Source organism: Carassius carassius, chromosome 30 (genome assembly GCF_963082965.1).
Source record: "Carassius carassius chromosome 30, fCarCar2.1, whole genome shotgun sequence".
NCBI classification, from domain to species: domain Eukaryota; kingdom Metazoa; phylum Chordata; class Actinopteri; order Cypriniformes; family Cyprinidae; genus Carassius; species Carassius carassius.
Genome location: NC_081784.1, coordinates 11,979,610 through 12,006,883, shown reverse-complemented (window position 1 = coordinate 12,006,883; position 27,274 = coordinate 11,979,610). Strand labels below are relative to the sequence as shown.

At 35.3% G+C, this 27,274-nt stretch overlaps 2 protein-coding genes and 1 pseudogene across 4 annotated transcripts; 2 read left to right on the top strand and 1 right to left on the bottom strand.

The window, feature by feature from the left end:
• Positions 1 to 7,029: 7,029 nt before the first annotated feature.
• Positions 7,030 to 10,894, top strand: LOC132111134 (leucine-rich repeat, immunoglobulin-like domain and transmembrane domain-containing protein 1; annotated as a pseudogene).
• A 113-nt stretch (positions 10,895 to 11,007) lies between these two features.
• LOC132110637 (leucine-rich repeat, immunoglobulin-like domain and transmembrane domain-containing protein 2) lies at positions 11,008 to 13,785 on the top strand. The gene is made up of 3 exons (XM_059517407.1): positions 11,008 to 11,267; positions 11,675 to 12,450; positions 12,777 to 13,785. Exons 1-3 carry the CDS (start codon positions 11,161 to 11,163, stop codon positions 13,577 to 13,579), a joined length of 1,686 nt encoding a protein of 561 aa, XP_059373390.1. The 5' UTR covers positions 11,008 to 11,160; the 3' UTR covers positions 13,580 to 13,785.
• Positions 13,786 to 15,601: 1,816 nt separating this feature from the next.
• LOC132110636 (cadherin-related family member 1) lies at positions 15,602 to 25,516 on the bottom strand. Of its 3 annotated transcripts, XM_059517405.1 has the most exons (17): positions 25,209 to 25,506; positions 24,608 to 24,703; positions 24,230 to 24,375; positions 24,104 to 24,154; positions 23,932 to 24,021; positions 23,682 to 23,768; positions 23,450 to 23,569; positions 23,116 to 23,259; positions 22,761 to 22,839; positions 22,518 to 22,618; positions 22,044 to 22,247; positions 21,219 to 21,371; positions 20,667 to 20,831; positions 19,796 to 19,863; positions 18,457 to 18,685; positions 18,108 to 18,362; positions 15,602 to 16,960 (listed from the first exon to the last, which is right to left on the bottom strand). In XM_059517405.1, exons 1-17 carry the CDS (start codon positions 25,267 to 25,269, stop codon positions 16,412 to 16,414), a joined length of 2,598 nt encoding a protein of 865 aa, XP_059373388.1. In that variant the 5' UTR covers positions 25,270 to 25,506; the 3' UTR covers positions 15,602 to 16,411. The 3 variants fall into 3 exon arrangements, with proteins under 3 accessions (XP_059373388.1, XP_059373387.1, XP_059373389.1); XM_059517404.1 differs by having other exon boundaries at positions 24,608 to 25,506; XM_059517406.1 differs by having other exon boundaries at positions 16,822 to 17,793; positions 24,608 to 25,516.
• Between the last annotated feature and the right edge of the window lie 1,758 nt (positions 25,517 to 27,274).

Sequence of the window (27,274 nt, the reverse complement as noted above, 5' to 3'; positions counted from 1 at the left end):
AAGTGATATTTATGTTGGATACTATTCTGCGGACAAAGTGGTATAAATCCATGAAAAAAAGTATGTTTTCTTACTCAAATGGCGGAAAATCTATAATAAACAAACCCACACAAAAAATAAATGTAACAATAATAACAAACCTTTGCATCACATGATACGGTTTATTTATTTGTGGCTGTTGTTCTCATGTGCTCTGTCTTCCCCTCTCTTTTTAATCCCTCACTCTACAGCCTGTCTTTGCAGTCTATTCATTCACTGGAAATATAGTTTTAATTCCTTGCATTGGCTTGGTGTGAAGCATATGCGTCATATCCCCAATCCACCCTCCTCCTCTTCTTCAGTCGATTTGTTCTCTGAGGATCAAAGTTTTTGTGCTGTTCCAGCCTGAACTCTGTTCTGATCTAATCTGAAATCATGAGAAACAAGTTCACCGTGTAATCTTCTGTGGTAAAAAAGTATTAATTCATGATGTCTGTGTTTAAGTTGAAGCAATCATGGTTAAACTCCAATTTTATAGGCTCTGTAGTAAGATGAAGGCTGTGTTTTATTTCAGTGTTTTGACACTTTTAGATTTTGCTCTGATTGTAATATTCTGTTGACAGGATAATTGTTGCGGTTGTGTCTGAGGAAGGCAGACGAAGGCAGAAGTTGCAAAACCAATAATCGTATTTTACTTAAAAGACATGCACAACTCAACTTAAAGTAGAACGGACAAAGGCTAAGGGGAGAACTGCGAGTATTTGAAGGAGAGCAAACAAAAGAAATAATAAGTTAATTAATCAAACACAGGTGAATAAAATGATAATTGAGGGTAAAACTAGGTAACAGGGAAACAGGTGAACTGAAAACACAGAGAAAACAGAACAAGAACTAAACATAACCCTAACAATAATCAAGATTCTCTGAATTATTTTTTAAGAAATTAATCACTGAACATGAAGAAAAACGTTTTTACATGTTCGTAAGATCATCTCCTTGAACATTTGTTCATTTGATCTAGTGGGCACGTTCTGGGCAAAAATCATTTGTGGTTGATCTTTTAATATGTTTCTGAAACCGAATCTGTTAAATAGAAGTACATTTTCAGTACTGGCCAAATTAATTTGTGTTCATACCCTGATTACTGTATGTTTGTTTTACTGTTTACTTGCACATACTGTATAATATGTGAAGACAGTGTTTGATTTGAAACCGTGTGTTCTTGTCATGCAGTGTAACATATCACAGACCTGCTGCATGTGTCAGATTAAGATGTGCAGGGAAAAAATGATTTAAAATGTTTAATCCATGTGCCTGAGTGAATCATAAACAAAAGGATTATGCTAACATTGTTGAGAAAATAACAATTTCATTAATGGAGGCTGGCTCAGACAGCAGCCAAGCTAGTCACTTGTAAAATTAACCCAAGATAATATATAGTTACACATCATCAGCTCTCTGTTTCTCTTCATATTAACAGATGAAAACCTGGACAGCAGTTTTACATTTAAAAGTCCTGTTACCAAATTGGTGATAAATCAAATTTTCATTAAATTTAGTACGACTTGTTTTCTTTGAGTAGTTCTACTTGGGAATCTGTGGTGCCCAGTATCCACTTGTCATTGTGACATAAACTTCAAAAATATTTAATACAAAATACATTTTCTCAGACCTCAGAGTTAAAGCTCAATTAAACTTTTTTTTTTTTAATTTCTAATTTCTCCTCTGGCTGGGTGCTTTAAGGTTTTATTTTATTACACCATTGTATTAAAATGGCTCAAGTTATTTCTGATATTAATATTCACATTTTGGAAACACTTTTATCCAAAGCAATAGAAGCAATTCAACCAGTAAAAGAGCAATATTATGTAAGTGCTGTGAAAATTTTGTCTACCACAGTAGACATAGCAAGGTTTTTTGATAAATAAAAAGAAAAAAGTAGATAGAATAGAAAAAGAATAGAGAATGATGGTGTTAGTGGATCTTTTTTTTTCATAAATAAAAGAACAAGTAGGTAGAATAGAAATAGAATAGAGAGTTTTAGAGGGTCAAGAAAAATAACTTAAATGAAAACTAGAAATGTTCATATAGTTTTAATTTGAGTTACTAAAACTAAAAATTAAATTAAATTATATCTACATATAGTAAAACTAATTTCAAATCACTATGATATCATCACTATGAAAACTATGATCAAATCACTTAAAATGTCTTAATTGTAAATTAATTGTAAAAGTAAAATGAAAACTGAAATAAAACCAATAAAAGCTAATTCGAAACATTAATAAACACTATAATAGTATATAGATAACATTTAAATGATCCACTAACAATGTTATTTTTATTTATGTACTAAATAATTCTTGATATTCAGGGTCTTGGTTTTGTTTTTGTTTTTTTTGTTTTTTTTTAAGGTCAGGTCAAACTACTACAAAAGTCATGCAGGCAATATGCATTTATACCATTTCATTCCACAAAATAGTTAAAATGACTTTATTGCTTTAAATGACTAAGAACACAGAGCTCTCTAAAGAGCAATGACGCACACATCAGTAATCCAGATTACACTATGTCCATAATCCTTTAAAATACAATTTCTTAAAAAAAGAAAAAAAAAGAAAGAAATGGTTTTGACTGTTTTATGTCTAATTGTTCATACATTTATTTGATGTTTATGAATTAACACATAGTAGCACAAATTCCCAATATTCCACAATGTTTGTTGCTACTTTAAATGGACCTCGCTTTCATCATTTTTTCACTGATTTTGTGTTGACTATCACTCTTTGTGAAAATGCTGGCAGCATGAACTGGCAGTTCTGTTGATATGACAGGCTGCTTCCCATTTACATTTGCGTAATGATTGCATAATCTACTTCAAATGTTGTTTAATCAAACAAAAATACTTGACTTATGTCAGCCAGTCTGACTTTTCATTCTGCTCTTGAATATTTGGACATCCGATCGTAAGCTTGTGACTGATTACTCTGGATTGCAGGGCAGCGACTCAGATACTCTTGATGTCAGTACAATGTGTTGCATATTATAAACTGAAAACATATCAAAGAACCATTTGTATCTCATAGTGACATCATACTGTATGTGTGATTTTATTTATTTCACTTGTCTGGACCTCGAAGCAAATCCACTTGGATTTTTAAAAAGCTGCAGGCCAATGTTGTTAATATACAGCAGACTGATTTCAAAAGTTTGGAAAAAACACCACACTCCATGTTTAATTATTCTTGTTCAATAATTATTCTTGACAATGAAATTCCATTTTTATGTAATAATAAAATAATAAATAAAACCCTGTTGAGCTAAAATGTTTTACGCAATTTCTTGCAAAATTACTTGCCATTATATGCTAATTTGTCTTGAGATATTCAGCCTCTTTACTGCACATTGGCATCTACGTATGTAGTAATGATATTTCTGTTATGCACACTTTCAAAATTGAAACTATAAATATTTGTAATACTTTTAATTACAAACATGAAACACATTTTTATGTTACCTAGCAAAATGTTTTTTTTCTTCTTTTTTTTCTTACAAAGTACAAAATACCAACATAAACATGATTTGGCATCAATTTATTATTTTTCAGATGCCAGAATGATTCATGTTGAAACTGCGGAAGAATCTGCAGAGGGAAAATGAGATCACCAGTCTGAACATTTCCAATCGCAGTGAGTCTCATGCATAATCTTTTCCTATTGACTAATCTTGTGCACTGGGGAATGTGTTTTCATGAAAAGCACCATTGTTTCTGGGATTAGAAAATGTTGCTTGCCTAATTCTGACTCATAAGCTTTATGTAGACCTTTATCTCATAGCAAATGATTTCCCTATGTAGAAAATAAAGTACACTTTATTTCCTGGTTGTGCCAAACTGTACATTTTGGTTAACATGAAATAAATCAATATACTTTAGAGTAAGTAAATTCAGTAAATTTATTTGTTTATTTTTTGTAAGCAGATTTTCACTAATTGTGACATTTAAAATCCAGTTTTGATGTACAGTGAAGCAGCACTTAAATACAATAAAATATCTTGGAAGTTCACCCACAACCTCAAAAATAGGTTATATTGTTCCTGGTTGTGGTTCCTTTCAGAACAACATATATGGAAGCAGCTTAACCCTTATTAAATGACACCCACAAGTTCTCTTCTTAAATGTGCTTTGTAATGATAGGGATAAAATTGGACCCCGTTCTGTAACATTTCCATTAGATTAATTTAGATTAAATATTAAAAACCAAACTACCACAAACATAGACTCCAATACTCATGTCTACAATCACTCCACAAAAATACAGCAAAGATGGTATAAGATATCTTTGGGATCAAAGTGGTGCAAGATGGATACAATTTTTTGAAGGCTCTACTGATGCCTAGAAGTACAGTGAAGTTTGTTATTAAGAAGTGGAAGGTATATGGTTTAACACAGAACCTCCCTGGATCAGGATGTCGCTCCAAACTGGATGAAAGAGCCAGGAAATTAGGCTACCAAGAGGCCTACAGCAACTAGGAAGCAGTTGCAGTAATTGTCATTGTGTGTCATTGTGTGCATGTGAGGCATTATCACAAATTCTCCACAAATGTGGCTTATATGGGAAGGTTTCAAACTAAAAAGCCACTCCACAAGAACATGCAGTCATGACTGAGCTTTGCCAAAATGCACCTTGAATATTCTGAGGTAGATGAGACTAAAACGTAATTGTTTGGCCTCAACACCAAATGATATGACTGGTGGAAATCCAATATAGCTCATCATCCAAATAACAGCATTCCTACAGCAAAGCATGGAGGTGTTTCTCTGCAGCAAGGACTGGAGCACACATCAGGATGGAAGGAAAAATGGATGAGACAAAATAGCAAATTCTTGAAGAAAATCTGCTGCCCTCTGTTAGAAAGTTGTGGAAGAATGTTTAACTTCCAACATGACAATGACCCAAAGCACACAGAGGTTAAAGGAGAAAAAGGTGAATGTCCTTGCATGGAGAGAGCCCAACTTCAAACCCCACTGAAAATCTGTGGAATGACTTGAAGACTGTTTGTAGTCCGCAAACAGCCACCATCAAATTTAACTGAACTTGAGCAGTTGTGAAAAAAAAAAAAAAAGATTGGGCAAATATCGCAAAGTCTAGTAGTGCAAAGTTAGTAAAGACAACATATCCCAACAGACTAAAGGCTGAAATTAAAGTTAAAAGTGGTTCAGAACTACTGAAACAAAGGGGGTGATTCTTTTTTCCAACTTTGTGATTCTGTTTTTTTTTATTATTATTATTTGTTTCTGACATGTTGGTGTCATATCTTTCACTTGAATGTTATAAGTTTCACTGAGTAAATACAGCCGGATAAAACAAAAAATGTGTTCATCTTTATTTCAGGCTGAAAAGCAACAAAATGTGATTTATTTTAAACGGGGGTGATTATTTTCTATTCACACTGTAAGCACACATTGCCAATATGAGAGTGTCATATCTGTTAGAAACTACTAGGGCATTAACTGTTATAACATTCTTAGTTTATTTGGACTTGTTCTCTATAGCAGAAGTCTCAATCTTTTGGCCAGTGAGCAACTGCCAGATTCCTCCTCTGTAGTTCTCATTTCCAAGGGAGTAAACAAAGAAGTTGAAAGTAGGAAATGTCTTGGCCAAAATAGCTGCAATCTGTAAGAATACATTTAGAACAGATTCATTTTATGCACACAGTATTGAATAGTTAAATAGTTTAACACAAATATTATTTATCAGTTCCTGTGTTTACACTACAGTCTCTAATTTTATTTCATAAAAATTCCAGTAAAAGTAATACTATAAGTATGCATATATTTTAAAGTGTTATTTATTAATTTAATGGCAAAGCTGTATATTTATAAGCTATTGCTGCAGTCTTCAGTGTCAGTCATTCTAATATGCTGATTTGTGATCAAGTAACAAAACTTGTTGTGCTGCTATTCATTTCATTCATTCAAAAAAATAAAGAAATAACAAATTCCTGACTGAATGGTTCAATGTTTTTAAGTGAGGTTTACTGGTAATCTGTCATTATAGTAATTTAAGCCAGCATGACTTAACCTTACAATATATTATTTTTGTGTTCTACAGACAGAAAGTTAAGTAAATGATTCATTTTGGGATGAGCTATCTTCTTTGGGTGTCTCCTGTGCTTCAGACATGATTTCCTCACCATTCTCAGTTTAGGAGAGACAAGGGTTGTGTTCTCCACAACAGCATAGTAAGCCAGGATACCATAGGGGCCCCAGCCAAACAGCATGGTCTTCAGAGGAGTGCCACAGCTGAACTGCACATAGAGAGCAAGCAGGAGATTTAGTCTTAGTTGGATTTCTAAGTCTCATGCTGCAGATTTAACTTTGATGTAGTATACACCATTAAACATTCAACTGTTCTGATGAGTGAACAAGTAAACGCATAACACTCAAAAAAGAGTTAAGTAAAACTAACGTAATAAGCTTAATTAGCCATGAAGGCTCAACAAATACATGAAGAAATTACCTACATACTACACACTAGTTATTTTATGTTTACTACTGGGGGAAAAAACCTGAAGCGATTCTGTGCTAGTATAATATTAATAATAATAATAAACTTTATTTTCTATAGTGACTTCAAAGAGTAGCATCTCAAAGCACTTTACAATAATAAAAATTAAATAAAACATACAATTATACAGTACAAGAAATACCTGAGAGAAAAGAGAGAAAGAAAATGAGACATAAAAATAAAATAGCACATTAGAACATGCTATCAAAAGTTCAACAAGTAAAAAGAGAAATTTGACAATTACAATTTTCTTTTCTCCCCTATGTTCAGCGCAATAAATTCCTAGGCGATAGTGACAGGTACAGCCAGAATTGACCAGCTTCCAAAATTTCATCAGCTCTTATGAAATCTAGAAGTGAAGAAACAAATGTCATAGTTCAGCTGTCAGGTAGAAGATTAGAGCTAGATGGGGATTGAAATTCAACGCTATGGCCAATTCAGAAATATTTTCTCCTTTTAATTAACAGCTGCATTTCTGTGTAGCCTATCAGATTCCAAGATGCATCCTCCTCTAAATGAAAATTAAGCGCATACTTTTGCTAATCCTCATCTGTCCTTTTTATCTGCTGGATTCGTAGCAGTCAGATCACTATGGAACATCAGAGCAGAGAGGCGATGACATGCTGGTTATTTTCCCCATAATTACAAGTGGATGGTTCTTCATTAAAACTACGTTCAGCGGTGTTTTGTTGACACTAGTAGCAGTAGCGATATGTCTTTTACTGTCTTTTTGGGTCTTCTACTGGCATCTTGTTTCTTTCCACTTGTTCGGTGTACCTGTCCTTCCCAATGCAGCTGCTTTTATCATAACCTGAGTGATGGATCAAGAGCCAGGTAAGTCTGTATTTTATCTCATTAAATCTCATTTTCCCCTATTTGTAATTTGGTGTACTACTTGTGCATTTTGGTTTTTGCGTATTGCACACTTGGCTGTATTTTGGCTGTATTTTATACATTGCATATCGTCTTTAATATATATTTACACAGAAACATATACGTATGTATCTAGCCTATTTATTAGAGTATTTCTTAAGAGTTTTAAAATATGGCAATTTAAATTCAATTTTTTTCAGTCAATTCCATCTAGAAAACAAGAATTTCTATTTTCATTGCACGATATGTGTACATTTATTTAGAAAAATAATGACTAAAGTTTAAAATCGTGGATTTTTCACAAGCATTTTTAGCATCAGTCAAAGACCGCTGGTTTTAAAGATCCATGTGCGCATGCTTTCAAATCCCTGCTTATGACTCTTTATTTTTGGTTCTAATGCGTTTTGCAGGAGCGTGATTTGCAACGATCCCGAGATTTCCCTGGTACCTGCCTCGTTCCCAGGCGACACCTCTAAGCTTCGGATTGAAAAGACTGCCATCAAGAGGATCCCGAGCGAGACTTTTAGTTATCTTTCTAACTTAGAATTCCTTTGGATGTCTTTTAACGTTTTATCCTCTCTCAACTCGGACAGTTTTCGGGGCTTGTACAGTTTAGAGGAACTAAGGCTCGATGGAAATTCGCTCACTTCGTTTCCGTGGGAATCCCTCATGGACATGCCCAGTCTGAGGCTACTCGATATACACAACAACCAACTGTCTTCAATACCATCTGTGGCTGCATCCTACCTGAAAAATTTAACCTACCTGGATTTATCCAGCAATAATCTGCTGACATTGCCATCTGAGGTGCTCAGTACTTGGTTGACTGTCAAACCCAACCAGGGAGCAGAAAGTTCAAAAATTATTCTTGGTACAGTATGTTTTTCCTTTGTCTTCCTTTCTTAATTTCTTTTTATATAGTTAATTATATAGATTATATTGCAGTCTTTCTACTTTCAGAAAGGTTTAATTCACTGTTGCTTGCCTTTTCTTTGCAATTATTTGTGAAATTTGCTAGCAATTTATTACTGAAAAACATTACAAATTAAATCCTGCAACATTAATTTTTTTTTTTTGCATTTTAAAAAGTCCTGCATAAAAATACACGACATAAAAAACAAACAAACAAAAATAAAAACACTTAATTTCTTAAGAAAACTTTCAGAGGAAATGCTCTTACAATTATATATATATATATATATATATATATATATATATATATATATATATATATATATTAATGTATTTACAGTTACAAAGTTTTTCTTTATTTAAGAGTTTTGTTGTAACTTGCCACTGAACATTTGATTTGCCCTAGGTCTTCATGACAACCCCTGGTTGTGTGATTGTCGATTATACGACCTGGTCCAGTTCCAGAAGTCTCCAAGTCTGTTGGTGGCTTTTATTGATACAAGGCTCAGGTGCGCCGATCCAGAAAGCCTCTCTGGAGTTCTGTTTAGCGATGCTGAGCTCAGGCGCTGTCAGGGCCCTCGTGTCCACACGGCCGTAGCCCGGGTGAGGAGTGCAATGGGCAACAATGTCTTACTGCGATGCGGAACCATTGGAGTTCCCATTCCCGAGCTGGCCTGGAGAAGGGCAGATGGGAAACCACTGAATGGGACAGGTGAGTCAGCGCAATGGCGGGCGGCTAAGCAGCATTAGCCAGAAGTGCTAATGCACAGTGATTACACTGTTGGCATGGACACAACAATGCACTGTGATTACACAATACTAATTAGTTCTTACATTTTCAGTGAATGTACTCAAGCGTTCTGTATTTTCCTCCAAATTTTGCAGCTCAACTGGAAAATTCGAAGGAAGGAATAGTTTGGTCAATTTTAAGTGTGCCTGCCGTGTCCTATCGTGACACGGGAAAATACATCTGCAAAGCAACAAATTATGCAGGGAGTGCAGAAGCCGTCATTTCATTGATCATAAGCGATGCACCCAAAGCTGAGAATCCGACTGTGGATCCAAAAACCAAAGTAAGGTCCAAAAAGCCAAACCCAATAGTCAAGGCAGCCTATCAAGAAAAACACATCGCAACATATGTTTCCCCAACACCCAACAATGCACTACCACTTGATGCCACCTTGAGCTACACAGGCCCATATCCAGGTATGGAAAGTGATAATGCCGCTAACAGTAGGACATATGCCCAAACGGCCAGTCCTGATGGGTTCTTAGAGACCAATCTGAGCAACTTGGCTGCGAACACATCCTCACTGCAGCAAGACCCCGATAGGGTTGTGCGCTCTGTGAAAGTGATTGGTGATACGGACTACACTGTGTGTCTGAACTGGAGGGCACCAACCGCCAAGAACACAACAGCTTTCAGCGTCCTCTATGCCGTGTTTGGCGAGAGGGATATGCGCAGAATTAATGTCAGTCCAGGCAACAACCGGATCATCATCGAGGGACTGGTGCCAAAAACAAATACATAGCCTGTGTGTGCGTCAAGGGGTTGATCCCCAAAAAGGAGCAGTGTGTAATCTTCTCAACAGATGCAGCGGCAAGCGCTAATGGAACCCAAAAGCTCATTAATGTTGTAGTAATCACGGTTGCTTGTGTGATAGCCGTGCCTCTGACTGTGATCGTGTGCTGCGGGGCACTCAAAAGGAAAATCAAGAAGTTTCTGGGCAAAAAGCCCAAAGACATTCAGGACTCGTTTGTGACGTTTGAGACTCTGTCTCCTAGTACCAAGGCCAAAGGCTTGGAGGGGGAATATCTCAAGAGACTGAATGCAGAGGAGTCCAACAGACTGCTGTCAGCCCGGTCCAGCCTCGACTCAGAGTCCACGGCTAAGATTGAGGGACAGCCCAATGAATACTTCTGCTGACAATATCCCTCGGCCACAATTCCACCACGCAGCCACCACAGTATCCAGGCCCAGCCGCAGTACGTGAGTGCACATAATCTGTACCAGCAGTACATGACTGGCCATTCATAAAGAAGCTTCAGGATACTTAGCATAAGTAACAAAGTGCACAAGTGAAGACTTTTATGTTATCTTGGTCACATTGCTCTTTGTTGCTTTTGGACTTCTGGTTCTAAACTAAGCATTTGGCTGGTGGTGGGGTTTTGGCTGAGCAATCCCAGGAACATGTAGATATAGACGTTTACCTATTCGGACAGTGGTAGGAAGAACTCATTCAAAGGGAAATGCTTATATGTATTGTTGTTTATTAATTTCCACAGTTAGTTCATATTACAAATACTATTCTAACAAAAAACTAATGAGTCTAGTTTAACAATATAATGGAAAAATATTAGTTGGGATTTGTTATACACTGAAAAAAAGAAAAGAATTGGTGTAGAAACAATTTTCACTTTTAAAAATTATTATTATTATTTTTTTTTTTACAATGTATGCACCAACATTGTCACAATTGCTTATGTGACATTAATTATGTTAATGTGAAACTTGTGCCACCTTAACGATTCTGAAATGTTGGGTCACAGGTAGCTTAGTAGTACCCATATATGTTTCAAAATACATTTCGCAAAATACATATATATATATATATATATTTTTTTTTTTCTTTTTTTTTTTCTTTTTTTTTTTAAGTGTAACATTTACTTTCTTTCTTTTTTTACAATAGTAGGTCAGACCTACAAATAAGTTCCAATCGGTCTCTTGCGGGGTACGTCTAGGATTACTGTTAATAGGCTTTGCTCTACTGTACCTGCAGTCATGTCGTGCGCAGACACTGAGTGGATGTAATGTTTATAGGAGACTATGGATGCCTCAATTATATTTAGTTTTATTGTTTTCTTTCTTTTATTTAGTCATGTCAGCTCAGAGTGTTTTCCAGGATGCTCCTGTGGTACTGACCGTTATGGGAGGTTAGTTTCGGTTCCTTGATTGTTGTTGTGATGAGAACAGGGCTAGCACAATGTGAGAATCTGTAAATATGAATATATGTATGAGTAATACAAAATAATGTGTAAAAAATGTAGTAAAAAATGGGTTATATATGTGTATGTGCTTTTATGTATTTATGTTTATTTTATTTGAATTCCATTGAATGCCATTACTGTCTCACCAAACACTTCTCCAGAGAAAGTGAACACAGCTGTCAGCTGTGGCTTTGTCAAGTGTCATTAGTCACACATAATTATTTGAGTTGAATTTTAAGAATTCAGAATTCATTTTTGTATTTTATTTTTTATAAATTCAAAGTCAGGGGTTATCCAACCTTTAATAAATTTTTTTATAAATAAATAAAATAAAATAAAAACCTTTTTTCTAGGTCACTCACGTGTATGGCGGCACCATTATCCGGCATTCCTGAGGACATACCAGCAGATTTGACTAAAATCCGAATAGAGAAATCACAGATAAGTGAGCTACCAAAGGCAGTGTTTTCCCATGTTAAGTTACTAAAGCATCTCTGGCTGAACTTCAATGACATCGCTGTCATAAATATCAAAAGTCTGGAAGGTTTGGGCAACTTGACGGAGCTCAGGTTGCAGGGTAACAAACTGCGTTCAGTACCATGGACAGCGTTCGAGGAAACACCCAACCTCAAGATCCTAGACCTGAAGCACAACCGCATTGACGCCCTACCGGAACACGCGCTAAAGTTTCTACCAGGTCTGACCTATTTGGATCTGTCCTCTAATCAGCTCTCAGTCGTTTCTAAAGACGTCTTCCTCACCTGGCCTCTCTTTCACACAGAAAACAAGCATGAACAACCTACAGTGTCCAACGTTGTTCTGGCGCTTCATGAAAACCCATGGCTGTGCGACTGTCGCCTGGGAGGCTTCATTGAGTTCATCAAATCGCTGAGTCCACCGTTCATTCTAATGAACTCATATTTGACATGCTCTGGCCCTGATTTCAAGGCAGGAAAATTTTTTCATGAGGTCCGTCTAAAGACGTGTGTGAAGCCAGTGGTCAGTGCCCCAGACACTAACACCACTGTGCTGTTAGGAGGGAACATCACGTTAACATGCTTTGCCACCGCCAGACTTGAACCTGCTGTTCGATGGATATATGGTCTTAAGATACTAAGAGGATTTCATGGTAAGAGATATTCTATTAAAACATGTTTACATACGTTTATCATCACTTAAATAGAATCTTTATTTAAAAATTAGGTGCTTAAGCCTCAATTAGTGCACACATATATAATGACACTATAAGTATGCAATAACATACTTATAATACATATCATCATAATACTCATTATTAATTAATATATTTTTATAAAATATTAATATATTGTATATATTTATTTATTAAAATAATATATTCATATATTAAAAAAATATTGTAATAAAAATATTATTAATAATAAATTGTTGTTGTTACGTTGTCCTTAATTAAAAGATTGTTCATTGTGTGTTCAGAGATTCAGAGCCGTGTGGATGAAGACACTATCAGGTCTCAGCTGATCATTCCTTCGCTCCATCTGGCTGATCGAGGGCTCTACACCTGCACTGCCAAATATTTCATTGGTAATTCCTCCATCAGCATTTTATTGGATGTGAAGTCTCCGGAAGGCTCTGTGTCTCATTCCTCAGGCTTCCCTGCTGCTATTGCTGAGGAAAATGTTTACATCGATATCCGTATTTCCAAGCAAACAGTCTATGGCATCACAATTGAGTGGCATGCTGTGACAGACAATCCAGCTGAAACCTGGTTCACCATCCATTTTGGACACTATGACACAATTAAGAAGGAGCAGATATACATTGGGCCAGGGATCAACACATACTCTGTCACAGACCTGCTACCAGCCACTAAATATGAAATCTGTGTTACTCTAAAAAAACAGGCTCCTCAGAATGGCCAGTGCATTGTATTTGTGACAGGCAGTGATTTCAATGAGATGGAACAGAGAGAGAAGCTCATTCATATTGTCGTCATTGTACTTGCCATGGTGCTTGCAGTGCCTGCAGGAATGTATGCCTGCACCACCAATGCCAAGTTCAACTGCTTTCAGCGTTGCACAGAGATTTGGAGAAACAGGAGACATTCTGAACGCTCTCACATGTCTGACGAGAGGCAGGGCACATTTGACAGTCTCCGAGCTGCCAGTGATGAGGGCCTCTGTAAGGAGTCCAGCAAAGAGCAGAAGGACAGACGAAGGTCTGCAGAGAAGATACAGAAAACAAAGAATGAACAAAGACCAACAGCTGAGCTTAACTGACAACACACACTCAAAGATAGCTATAGACTCATTAATACCCATGAAAATATTCATTTTAATTACACTGTGTCATTTATCTAGCTAGAGTAGAGATCAGAGTAAAGTTAATATGCTTATTATGGATTCCACAATCTTCAGAAGAGAGTCTCAACTGGTATTGACCTCATGGATCTGCTGCCACTGGACATGTTTTTACAAACAAACTGGTAAAGACCAAAGGAAATCTTTGAATAAAAGCAAAGACCATTAATATACAAGGGACCAAATACATTTTGACAACTAGTGGCAATTACTAGTGTTTAAAGCACAGAAAACATTCAAAATACAACTACTTTGTTTTTTGTTTTTTAATTATTATTATTATTGCACTTGTATGATTGTTAAATTCATTGGTGTGTTTTATGTAACATATTTTCATGCACATCTTTTAAAGTAGACATATACGTCAGCTGGCAAACACTTTGACAAACCAAGGACAATGCCACATACAGACAATGAAAACTGAACAATGACTGATATGAGACTGAAATACACTGACCTTTGAAGGAACTGAAACTGAGTTTAATTTGAACTTGAAGTTGTTGTTTTGGGGAAGGAATGTTGTAAATATTATTTTATAAAATGTATTTACTCCTAAAATATATTTTTAAAAATATATTTTTTAAACAAGTTAGATGCCATTCATCTGTCAGTAAATGTATAAGTTACAATGGAAATGTATTTCTGAACTTGTTTCTGTAGTTGATTTTGATACATGTGTAACCCGTTATAACACTCTAGTATGGAGTTCTAAATAAACAGATCAGATTGAATGGGCACAGTAGCACGAGACTATACTTAACATCTAAGTTCGTAAAGAGGATTTGAGACAGCAATTTCACTACAACTTGTGAAAGGAAAAAAAATTATATTGTATTGTATCAATATTGTCAATTGAACAACAGTTGAAAATATACCGTAAGTATAACAGAGTAAATACAATCAGGCCTGTTTTTTATGAAAAAAAAAAAGTTTTTCCAAACACAATTCAGAAAGTCTTTCCCTTATGTTCTCAGTTGTCCCTTTGTTTTCTCCTTAAAAGTCTGATCCTTCCGGAAAAAAATTGAAGAGGTTGAAAAAAAATAGAAAGAAAGAGGAGGAAAAAAACCACGGAGAAAAACCCTCTAGTGGAGAATAGTAGGTACTACATTTCTTTTTCAAATTAAAAGTCCATTAACCTCCTTCATTTTTTAAAGGGGGTTACATCCAGATCTCTGTGACCTTAGCAAGAGGACTCCAAAATCAAGTAGTCAAAATGTACGCATCTTGTTTTGAATGTTTGGTTTTTCTTTTATCCTTGTTCATCAGTGCACTTTGCAAGTTTGTAATCCTCTCTAAAAAAAACAGTAATCCTACTTGCTTCCTACAGGGAATAATTCCATGTCATTTGTGCTTTTACTATCTGAAAACAGACTTTCCTCATCACAGCAATTTTGTCTCATATGCAGGGGTGCTTTAAAGAAGAAAGAATCGTAAACATTTCCAAAGTTAAATAGCACACACATTTAAAATATACAGTGCATGTGTCTTTAAATGTATAAACCCATGTTTATAGATTTAGGAATGCCAGAGAAACACAACTTATAATTTGTCTTCTAAATCTTAATATCACCACCAAATCTGAATTTGACGTTAAGCTCAAAAGAACAAGCACATGCTAAAATAGCCAAATCACAGCTGCACATGGTAAGTTACTGAAATTTGAGTTGTACAATTACATGAAATAATAAAATAAAAAATATATATATTTGATTTTTTTTTTTTTTAAATGACGAGAAAAAAATATTTAGGTCACCAACTGCACCATCAGCCCATATTACTAAATATGGCACTAAAGTAAAATATATCACATTTTCTCAATCCTTAAGCCCATAAGAGAAAAAGAAAATGCAACAAACACAATTCAAAGCAGTTTCAAATTACAGGACCACCTTATAAATGTGCTATGCTACTAACTAGGCTAAAATGAAACATGACACATTTGAATTAAATATCAATTTATTTACAAAAGGTTGAATATAAACAGAGATCAATCCAACAATTATTTGACATTTAATACTAAACTTCATAAATGATGACAAGGTACATTAAATTGATGAAACATTGCACAATTTGTTAACGTTACTGGTTTTCCTCAATGAAGGCTAGGAAGATAACTATTTACTCAAATAATTATGTAATATCACATCTGCTTGTGATTTTCATGGGTCCATCAGTCAAAATCATTTACTAAATAAACCAGCTAATTATTGTTCAGAATTTGGCATTGTAAGTGTTTATTCAAGGTCTAAAAGATATCATATGATAATCAGAATGCATTTATTTACTGGCCTCAGCAACACTATTGTAAAACAAAAAATCCCTTTAAAAACTAACAAAGAAAAAAACATAGGCATAATAAATTTTCCACGCCAGTTATCCACAGTTAAAAAAAATTGCATGTTTGTATGTATGCATGAACTGTTTGAGAAACATACAGTAAACATTAACCAATTATTTTCCATCCAGAAGAGGGCAGTACACAGAGTCCTAGCATGCCGATTATCAGGGTGTTAGTCTTGGCTAGGGACACTTTGCCTCATTTCCACTAGGTTCAACCTGCAATCCCAGCTAAACTGCACGCATTAGAAAACATATTGTACAGTAAGAAGCTTCCAGAGCTGGCTTGCTGAGATCTTGTCCTTGCTCAAATCTTGCCTTAAATCTCCTTGGTCAGAAGAAACATGACAGAGAATTAGCAGAGGGACACGTCTTCTCTCCACTGAACACTGGTATTTATATACACGCATTTCATCAGTATCGGTTTGCCATGTTTTTCTGCTCCAGTCTAAGTTTGAGTTCAGAAACCAGTGCTGTGTTGACAGGATTGTCTTTTCCCCTTTGAGATTTTTTCTTTGCCTTGGAGGCCACTGAGGCAGAAACTGTAGGTACTGTCCACCCCCGTTCACCATGTCTATGGTGAGTTGGCAACGGCGGGGGCATGACGGGGACATTAGGAGGCGACGGAGGGGCTCGATGAGAACACACTTTGACGTTATTGTTAAAGTTGATATTGTCTGCTGTAGGGCTCTCCAGATCCTCATTTCTAAACTTACCTCCATAACTGTCCTCTCTGAACGGTTGCTGGAAGTCTTCTTGTCTTCGGGGTTTACGCTTTCTTTTTATAATGCGACGGGAGGGTAGGATCTTGTTGGACTTTACATTTCTCATGTACAAAATAGTAGATATGAAAACTGTTACTAAAACCATGATTATAATGACACCACTGATCAAGCCTAGCAATTGCAAGGGATTTTCCCTACTTTTCAATAAAAAGGACGTCAAAGGTCCCTTGAGTTGAGTCTGTAAAAGAGCACAAAGAGAAATCAAGTCCATAGGACTCAAGGATGACGTACTATAGGCTTCTTGCTGTTTGGTGAGAGACACATGGTAATAAGGAGACAGATAAACAACTCAAGTCCTAGAGAGACAACTGCATGCAACAAAGCATATATATATATATATATATATAGAGAGAGAGAGAGAGAGAGAGAGAATCAGTATACTGTATGGCTTAGAAAGTACTGCATGGCATCTCGAAAGCTGAGAACAGATCAATAACTGGTGGTAATGTTGGGACTAATTTGAACATTTATAAGTTCTGTGAAGACTAAATAAATTAGATTGTTACAACAGAGTCTGGTTACATAGTAAGACAAGATCAGAAGGGTTAAATGAGGCACCCAGAATTAAGACCATGCTGCCTCATTTTTATCATCTCAAAAACATCTACTGCATGACGAAGACTGAATGGAGAAACGGGCTATTGTTTGGAGCCACGTAAATACAGAATAAATGCTATTATTCTGAAAAATAAGTTTTAACTATGCTTGTGTACTCTTTTACAGACTTTTTTACCTGCCTTCAAACAACAATCATTGAAGGATGAAATAAAAAGAAGACAACTCTAAGTATTGGTGTTTGTGCAAGGTGTCTCATGGTCAGGGCCTTCTAATAATCTTTCTGATCTTGCCCCTTGGCTGGACCCGGGACTTTTTCACAGTTTTCCAGAAAATTACGGTGGATATGAAAATGGTCAGACAGATGGCGAGGACTACAGTGCTCAAACATATGCTGAAAACAGTCCAGGGCCGAGTTCTCAGACTCAAGATGTATGAAATCATTCTGGATTTGATCTGTAAAGCACAGAATAACACAAAACTTATGCTAGGTTTGATATGAGGTTTGCTCACAATTAAAAAAATTTTTTTCCATGTGCATGTTTCAGATGTATTTTTCTAGCCTGCAATGAAAATATATACAGTATTTATATTCTGATAGCTTTGCTGGCTTACAGTACATTATGTGACTGCCATTCAAAACAACTTGAAACTTTTTCAATTATGCATTTTGACAATCATATTTTCATATATACACATACATATATACTTTCATATTTCAAATTAATAGGATTTTCAGAAAAAATCACTGATAATTAAGACCCACTTACCGCTTCTGTGATGTCAATCTTAACCACTGTAGTGGTGCTGAAGGAAGGTGAACCTCTGTCTTTGGCCTGAACAACCACAGACCAGGTACATTCTTTGTGATTGGTAATATTCTGCACTATGTCCATGGATTTGATGTACGGCTTCAGTTTTATTTCTCCCGTGTCTGCATCAATGTTAAATATGTCATCTGGGTCAGACTTCATGATGGAGTATTCAATTACATTATTGGGCTCTTCTGCATCTTCATCAATCGCCTAGAAAGCATCAAACACAATCAATTGAGAAGTTGACAACTTCTAACAGAAGAACAAACAGAAAAAAAGGCACAATACAATCAATATAGCTAACCTCTATTTTCACTGGTGCACCAATCACCATTGTTTTCTCCAGAGAGTTTTCATGAAATGCTGGTGAATGGTCATTGAGGTCCATAATGGTGACAAAGACTTCTGCAAGGCTGTATTGTCCGTCAGTGTCTTCAGCTTTCACATAGAAGTTATACTTGGATTTGACTTCGGCGTCCAAACTGGCCCAGGGCTGAGTGTAGATGATTCCAGAATCAGGCTGAATGAGAAAACTGCATAAAAAATATGAGACAGGAAATGAGTTCTATAGTGCAAACTGGGATTACACAGGGCTTGCTGTTCAGAGAGATGTTAACATGATATAAAACTTTCAGAACACAATATAAATGTGTCAATCTCTGGTAATCTCTCCATTTGAAAACTGTTTTGTATACTTATTGTCAACAGGATGAAATATCATATTCTTATATATAGTAAATTATACTTGTTTTTATATAAAAAAACAAAATTAGCTTTTGTTTACCAAATCTGCATTTATTTGATCAAAAAGTAGAGCAAAAACAGTAATATTGTTAAAGAAATATTATTATTAAATATTATCTAAAAATTTATTATATTAATATATTTTTAAATGTAATTTGTTCTCGTGATGTCAAAGCTGAATTTTCAGCATGTATTTCTCCAGTGTTCAGCGTAATATGATCCTTCAGAAATCATTCTAATATGCTGATTTGGTGCTTAATAAACATTTCATATTAGTAAACATTTAAAAAGAACAGTATTTATTTGAAAATGTGAATTATCTGCACCTTTAAGTGAGGCTGTTACATGACCAGGAGAGCAGACTATTTCCTGCCCAAATCCCATTAGTGGATTAAACAAGATGGAGGGCCAAGGAACTCTTTGTTTTCAGTGCTCAAGAAATTCTGTTTTGTTGTTCTGCTACTGATTCAATATGCTGCTCATCAGAGATTATGAATCTGTCTCTGGGTTTAGGAAGCTAGAGATGGATTTGTTAAATTAGGAGCCGAGAACAGCAGGAGGATTGAACCCTGTTACAAGATGGCGAGAATATTTCAACTACTTGTGCGGTGACTTAGAAATCTAATAAAATATAAATAAAATTGGATCCTCTTGGGTACAGCTAGTCCATACAGCTAGTCTTACAACAGCACGGGACGTTATTGCAAGTTGAATTCAGTCTAGTTTTAGTATCTGCAGGCTGTGTGTGAGTTTACAACCCTCCTGTTCCGCCATTCTCTAAATAGTTCTTTATTTTTGTGTTGATGTTGCATAAGCAACTTTTTTTTTTAATGTGGCTTATACCATTCAACTGGCATTGCATCAGTAAGATCTCTTCAGCACTCTAGCAGGGTACTCACAGGTCTGCTCCTGAGCCATAGATGGAGTATTTGACCACACCCCAAAGACCAGAATCAGGATCTGTGGCCTGCAAAGAGCATAAGTAGCAAACATCAATGACTGGCATCTGTTTCAATACATAACTGTAATGCCAACATCTACGTAACAGAACAGATGACGTTTTGAGCCAAATGGCAGAACATTAGGAGCAATCTGGGATTTGTTAATCAGCCTACATCATTATTTGCCTTGTACTCATTTTGTTTGGTTGTAGCATGTTCTTAAACTATGTCCAAAGTCAAAATCCGGCAGGTCATTTAATAGAATGTAGTCTGGAAAGAGGCTAACTCCCATGTGGCAAGTGCCTGCTTAATACAGGGTGAGGGCTTATCTCAATAGGGTTCAATCTCTCTATCTACTGATGAAAGGTAGAGTGCAACACATTTAGACCCTGATATGACAGAGATGAGTTTAGCCTCATACCTGCACAGTGCTTAGATGTGGGGAATAACTTATTTCAGAAATACATTTTCAGGATTTTCCCCCCAAAGTATCGTGTCCTCACCAAGGCTGCTTTTATTTTATCAAAAATATTTTAGAAAAAGTAAATCTGTATCTATATATATACAGTATATATACAGTATATCTATCTATCTATCTATAAATCTGGGTTTTTAGCGTTACACAACTGAATGAAAATGATAGCCATCTGGCTGCTTACTATGTCATAGACTGTTTAGCAAGCATTCACATACTGAGCATGATTTTGGATTCTGATTCAACCCCTTCAAATGTCCCCCCCTTCTTTTTTTCTGTAACAGAGAACAATCTGGAGAGGATGACAAACATGCTCATCTTTTTGTGCTTATGTCTAGAGTGTTCTGTACTCACTGTCACAGACACAACACTGGATCCTCCGGGCGAATTTTCTGGAATCCGGGCGATGTAAAAATCAGAGGAGAATTTGGGAGCATTATCATTGGTGTCTAGCAGATGAATGATTATGTCTGCCGTGGCACTGAATCTCTCAGGGGTGTCAACCTCTACAGCGAGGAGCTGGAAACAATGAGCATAACATTTCTGCAACTGTTTACATATTATGATTATTGAAATCTATGTATAGATTTATCAATAATACTTCTGTATGTATAATTGTGTAGGGTCATTCTCAGGCCATTTGTGCCTCATTTGTGTCCCTGATACAATTAAGGAATGCATACAATCCCTGATACAATTAAGGAAATTATTTGAAACCGAAATTTTTATTTTTAAAAGCCAATTCTCGTGTTCAAATAAGAAAAAGAAAAAATATAAGAAGAAGAAAAGGATAAAAAAGAAGAAATTCTTTATTTTATTGCACTTTAATGTCAATTAAAGCATAAAATCAAACATGCATGTCTGTATAATATAGCATATGCAAATTTTTTTGCAAATTATTTTTACCTTAAATGTCAGGAATTGTGATTTCTCAAAATCCATTGCAGCAGAATCCTCTACCAGGACAGTGACTTGGGCTTCATTCAGGACGGTTTGAGGAACCACTCGTAGCATGCGGCCTGGGCCCACCAGTCTGAGGTGAAATTTTGCATTTGATCCCTGAAAACGTACAGTATAAACACGTTTGGTAACACAAAAGTTTTGAGCTATTGAATTAAGCATAGTCAAAGCTATTTTTAATGGATGGCAAACAATTACTGATAGGGTGATCAGGATTTTTTTAAAATTGAGATTTATACATAATCTGAAACCTGAATAAATAAGCTTTACGTCAATGTATAGTTTGTTAGAATAGGAAAATATTTGGTAGAGATACAACTATTTGAATATCTGGAATCTGAGAAAAAACAAAACAAAAGAAAACACCTTGAGAAAATCACCTTTAAATCTGTCTAAATGAAGTCCTTAGCAATGCATATTACTAATCACAAATTACGTTTTGATACATTTATAGTAGGAAATTTACAAAATATGTTAATGGAACATGATCTTAATACCTGATACTTAATATCCTAATGATTTTTGGTATAAAAGAAAAATTGATAATTTTGACCCATACAAACTATTTTTGGCTATATATATATATATATATATATATATATATATATATATATATATATATATATATATATATACAGTATATATATATAGATAGATAGATATACCCGTGCTACTTAGGACTGGTTTTGTTGTCCAGGGTCACATATAAATATGCATATACTAATTTTAGCTATAACAAACAAATCCTGCTGAAAAATAAAAAATGCATACCTGGTCGGAGTCATTGACTGTTATTTTCAAGCCTCTCAGGAACTCTCCCTCTGGAGGATGCTCATACATAGTTAACTCAAACATGTTCTGTGGTCCATTCTCTCCAAAGAATGTGGGTGGATGGTTGTTCAGATCCACTACACGAATGGTCACTGTGGTGACTGCAAAGTCCAAGCGTTTTCCTTCTGGACTAACCTCTAAAGCCTGAGAAAAAGAAGATATTGTTGATTATTAATACAACTAATTACATTAATACTAGCTGACGGTTGCAAACAGCCACATTACATTAATTAGCTTGACATACACTTGTAATGAGGATGCACATTTTAGAAATGTAGCTAAATAGCATGGACAGAGATTTTAGTAATTGGCTTATTCCTAAAACTGTCTCTGTTTCAAGTCAGAGATCTGGGGGCCAGCAATGTCTAGTAATCAAACATCTGGTTCAAGAAAAACAGAAGCTGGAGATTTTACCTTGACTTTAATATTATAGACCTCTCTCCTCAGGTCTGCTGGGTACACATTCAGAATGATACATCCACTGGTTTGATTGATGTCAAAAACACCATCTGCTCCTGAATAAATATAAGAAATAGATTAAGAATTTGTTGACGTTTTGACCAATGGTGTGGAATTGAAAAATCATAATAAAATTCCTTACAGCCATCAAAAGTTGTGAAAAGCAAACGCATTTTCATATTAACCAAAAATACATACCAGAATCTATTGAATACATGATTGGATTTGGATTATCCATGTCTCCATCTTTGGCAAAAACAGTAAATATCTCAGATCCCTATAGATAAAATTAAATATTAGTGAATTAGCAGTAAAGTTTGCACCATTTGATTTTTGGTAAAAACCGAATATGACAGCTTTGTATTTGCACAAAAAGTTAAAGTTGACAGATAGTTATGTGAATAGATTCAACTGTAATTTTTCTTTGATATTTGAGGGGATAAGCTATCTTGTCTTGAGAGCATGTGTGCAGTAGCTCAGTATAGTCTTTTCCAGCTGATTCAAGCTGCACAATACTCAGATAGAATCATGATGTAGTGTTATGATAACTCACAGGTGAGGAGACCTCATAGACATAACCAAAGTAAGGAGTCCCAACAAACACAGGAGGAGTGTCTTGAGTGTCAATCACATTTATAGTCAAAGTGGCAGATGATGACATCACTTGTTGCTTTCCCTTGTAAATACCTCCTCCATCCTAAAAAAAAAAAGTTAGTGTTATTTCATATTTCATTATGATACAATAAATACTATAAGCCAAAGCATTAACATTTTGATTGGTACAGCAGATACAGATACAGCATACAAATACAGATACAGGCTGGAAATGGAAGATATACTGTAAGCTTGAAATGGTATAAAAAGTCAAACAAATCACTCTCTCTCACCTTTGCCACCACAGTGATGAAATGTGTGCGGGATTTCTCATAATCGAGGGTTTCACCTGGTTTTATCCGCAACACACCACTATGATGGTCAATGGCAAACTTTGTGCTCGGTTCACTGCTCTGGATTTAAGAACAAACATAGAGATTCCGATGTAAAAAAAAATACAAAATAAAAATACTCTGCTTTCAAATATAACCAGATTTGATATCTCAGTTGGATGCCAGATGTCACCTGGAGGAAGTAAGTGACTGATCCCCCTGAGCCGGTGTCTCTGTCCACTGCCTGCACTTTGTAGATGCTATTCCCAGATGTAGTGTTCTGTGCACACACACATATACAGTTTTCAAACAAGCCTGTTTATACAGATCACTTTCAAATCAAAACCATTTTTGATGGCCTGGCATTTTCCAAAACATATTTTATAGGAACCTGAATGATCTTGTAAAGAATAATTAAGAAAACAAGAGACATAATTCCTCACCTCAGGGACATCTACAATGGAAGGGATGTTCTGAAACTGTGGACTCTCATCATTGGCATCCATGACAAAAACTGAAACCTTTTCAGCTACCTGACATAACACAAGAGCATCAGAAAAATCACTGATGATCATCACATACACTGGGTCAGACCGATAAAGTAACACTACTTACTTTATTAAGGCTATCTGAGATACTGACAGAGACTTCAATCTCATCTTGTGCCTGTGAAAATAAAAAGATAAAGTGTCACTGTAGTATTCTCAACACATTTAAAATGTGACACTTTTTGAAATTTACCTCTCTGTCAAGTTCTTCTATTAGAGTTACTGCTCCAGATTTGGGATGAACACGAAAATATTCTTTGGATCCGGGTTCAAAGGTCATTCCATACTTTACTGGCTGGCTTTCTGGATCGGTTCCATTAAGAACATATATCTGTGTTCCTGTAATTTACATTTGTAAGTAGTTATTTCTGTTCTTTTATAATTCACACCAGTCAAAATGACCTCTACTTCAGTGGTTCTCAATTAGGGGCCTCAGAATGACTTAAAATAATCTAAAATAAGATATAAAAAAATAATAATGAAAATTTTCAGCAATATACCACAATCAACAACAAAGGTCAAAGGGCAAAATCACAACCTTGCACCAAGCTCAAGACAAAAAAATCCTTACCTTTTGGTGTGTCCTCTGAGAGATTTAACAGTGCCATATTACCATTGTTACTGTTAGGCCCATTATCATAGAAATAGGGTGCGTAATCAGTCTGTGCTGTAACCAACAATATTGATATATCAGAAAAACATTCCGCAAAAAATAATGTAACATGACCAAACTTATAAGGACAAGACATCATGTGCTGTACAACCACTGTACCTATTACAAGATTTGTCCTTTTTCTTTGATTACACATGGCATAATGTAATAATACTAATGACTGTCTCTATCTACTTGTAAAGGATTACAGGTGTCTTACGTCATACATGCTTCAATATCCCCTGGTTTATCAAAGGTATTTCACTATATAGATACATTTATGAAATGAATTTATATCTAAATTTAGATTTAGTTTTCTTTCAGCAAAGTCTCTGTATGCTCACCTCCTACTGTCAATCAGAAATGCAAATGTGGTGATATAAATGAGACAGAAACACCAAGGAAGTATATAAAAATGGTCAAGATTATATACATTAGTCGTTAGTATAACATAATCAAGTAAAGGAATGTTTAATCGCCTGAGCCACATTCGTATTCAAACATGCTGATGAATACATACCAAAGCAGAAATGTGCTAGCAGAAGAACTGATGAAAACTGAATGTCCATATCATTCTTCATCTTAACAAAGCAAAGCAGTTACAGCAGGCCAGACAGCGCACTAGTGAAGAGATCTACAGCAGAGTCCTTCTGAGGGTGTTTATTTCAGACTGAGGAGAGCTAAGACAGGTGCTACGAGCCTAATCCAGTGACACACCATAACCCCTGAGCACAGTTTTACAAACCAATCTTCGCAGCATGGGAAATAATGGCCACTAGAGAGGTTCATGAGTAGCACCCCTGACCTGATCTGACAGGTTAGAGAATCTTCTTTTAGTACCACTGAAATCTCACATTCGGATAATGGATCTCTGTCACAAAAGAACAATCACCCAGTGAATACTGATGAAATATTATGAAAATAATCACGCAATTCTAAGAGTACTTAAATGATCTTTATGTGAATGAATGAATGAATTAATAACCCGTTTTTAAGCATTCAATAGAATTTTTACAGGCCTTTTAGCAGATTTATTGTCTTAATCTCTTTGACAATCCAGTTTATATTTCAGCACATACGTTCAGGTCGCATTTAAAACATAAAGTTATGTAAACTCATCAGCATTAGCACATGCCTCCATCTCACTCTTTCACAACCTTTATCATTAGAGCTTTATAACATTAAATTATCGTCATAGCTCAAAAAACTCTTTTACAGTCAGCTAATGTGGATTATTTAGTAGAAAATGTTAGAATGAAGGAAAACATTTATATGTATAAATATAGTGTTCAGAGCTATAAATTAATCCAAATCAATCAAATAGATAAAAATAGATTGTATTCGTTTTAATCTGAGAGATCAGAAAAGGTACCACCTGCCAATTTACCTTTATCTACATTTGTAAGTGTGGCTTTGCTTTCAGGTTTAATTTGCTTGGAGCAGCCAGATGGCAGGCAAGCAGATTAACCTACAATAATCCTTCATCATCGTATAGTGCTCAGAGCCAGTCTACAGGGACACACAAGCTAGAAGTGTCTCTGCATGTACACCACAGAAAACACTGGACTCTGCCTTGAAAATGCTTATGGTTACTAGATTTGTTGCAAATATCTTGCTTTTTCTACATAATGAAATTATAAAGTATGATCATTTTGATAAATAATAGCCTATGTGTAAATAATGTTTTGTTTTACAATCAAAGAGAGAGGAGGGAAAAAGGTCAAAAATTATTTTTTTTAAATGAAAAAATAAAATATTTTATATTGTGATCATGTACAGGTACGTCAGACATACATCAGCAATGTGGATAATGTGAAAAAAAAAAAATATATATATATATATATATAGAAACCTTAAATGACTTGAGATTTGCCATTTATGCAAAATATTATCATCTTCTTAAATCTGTTTCTGACATGACTATAAATGGTCTTAGATATCGCTTTTATTGTCATTATACTGGCATGGTCTAAAATGGGACATGGAAAAAGTTTACAAACCTCAACCTCAAATGACACTGTGGATCTGCAATAGTGATTTTCAATGGTAACAGCGCTATTTTATACAAAAATAAACAGCAGATTATAATTACTACAGTAAATATCATGTAAACAACCCAATATTTATGAAATTTCTAAATTCATATGCAATGCATATGTGGCTAAATTGGAAATGTAACTAAAATGTAATAATCTAATTTACTTAATCCCAGTTTCAGTACTAATGTGTAACTATTAAATATATAAAGATCTGAAATCCTCATTCCACATGTTTGAATGTTACTTCCTGGATTAAAATTAAGTTTTGGAATGGATGCGATCTCTGGGTCATCATTAGGGTCATTTTAATCTTGCAAACTTCAGTACATCTGAAAATATATTATGTATTCTAGCTCATAGAGTATAGAGTTTAAGCTTTTACATGGGCTTCCAACCCAATCATTTTTTCTCATGTTTATCCTATTGCCAAAATATTGTTGGAGATGTAAACAAACTTGGTTATATTTTTAAGCTATAAATAAAATTGCAGACAAATAGCTATAACCTCCGTTTAAATAAGATAAGAACATTAGCCCTACCTCAAACA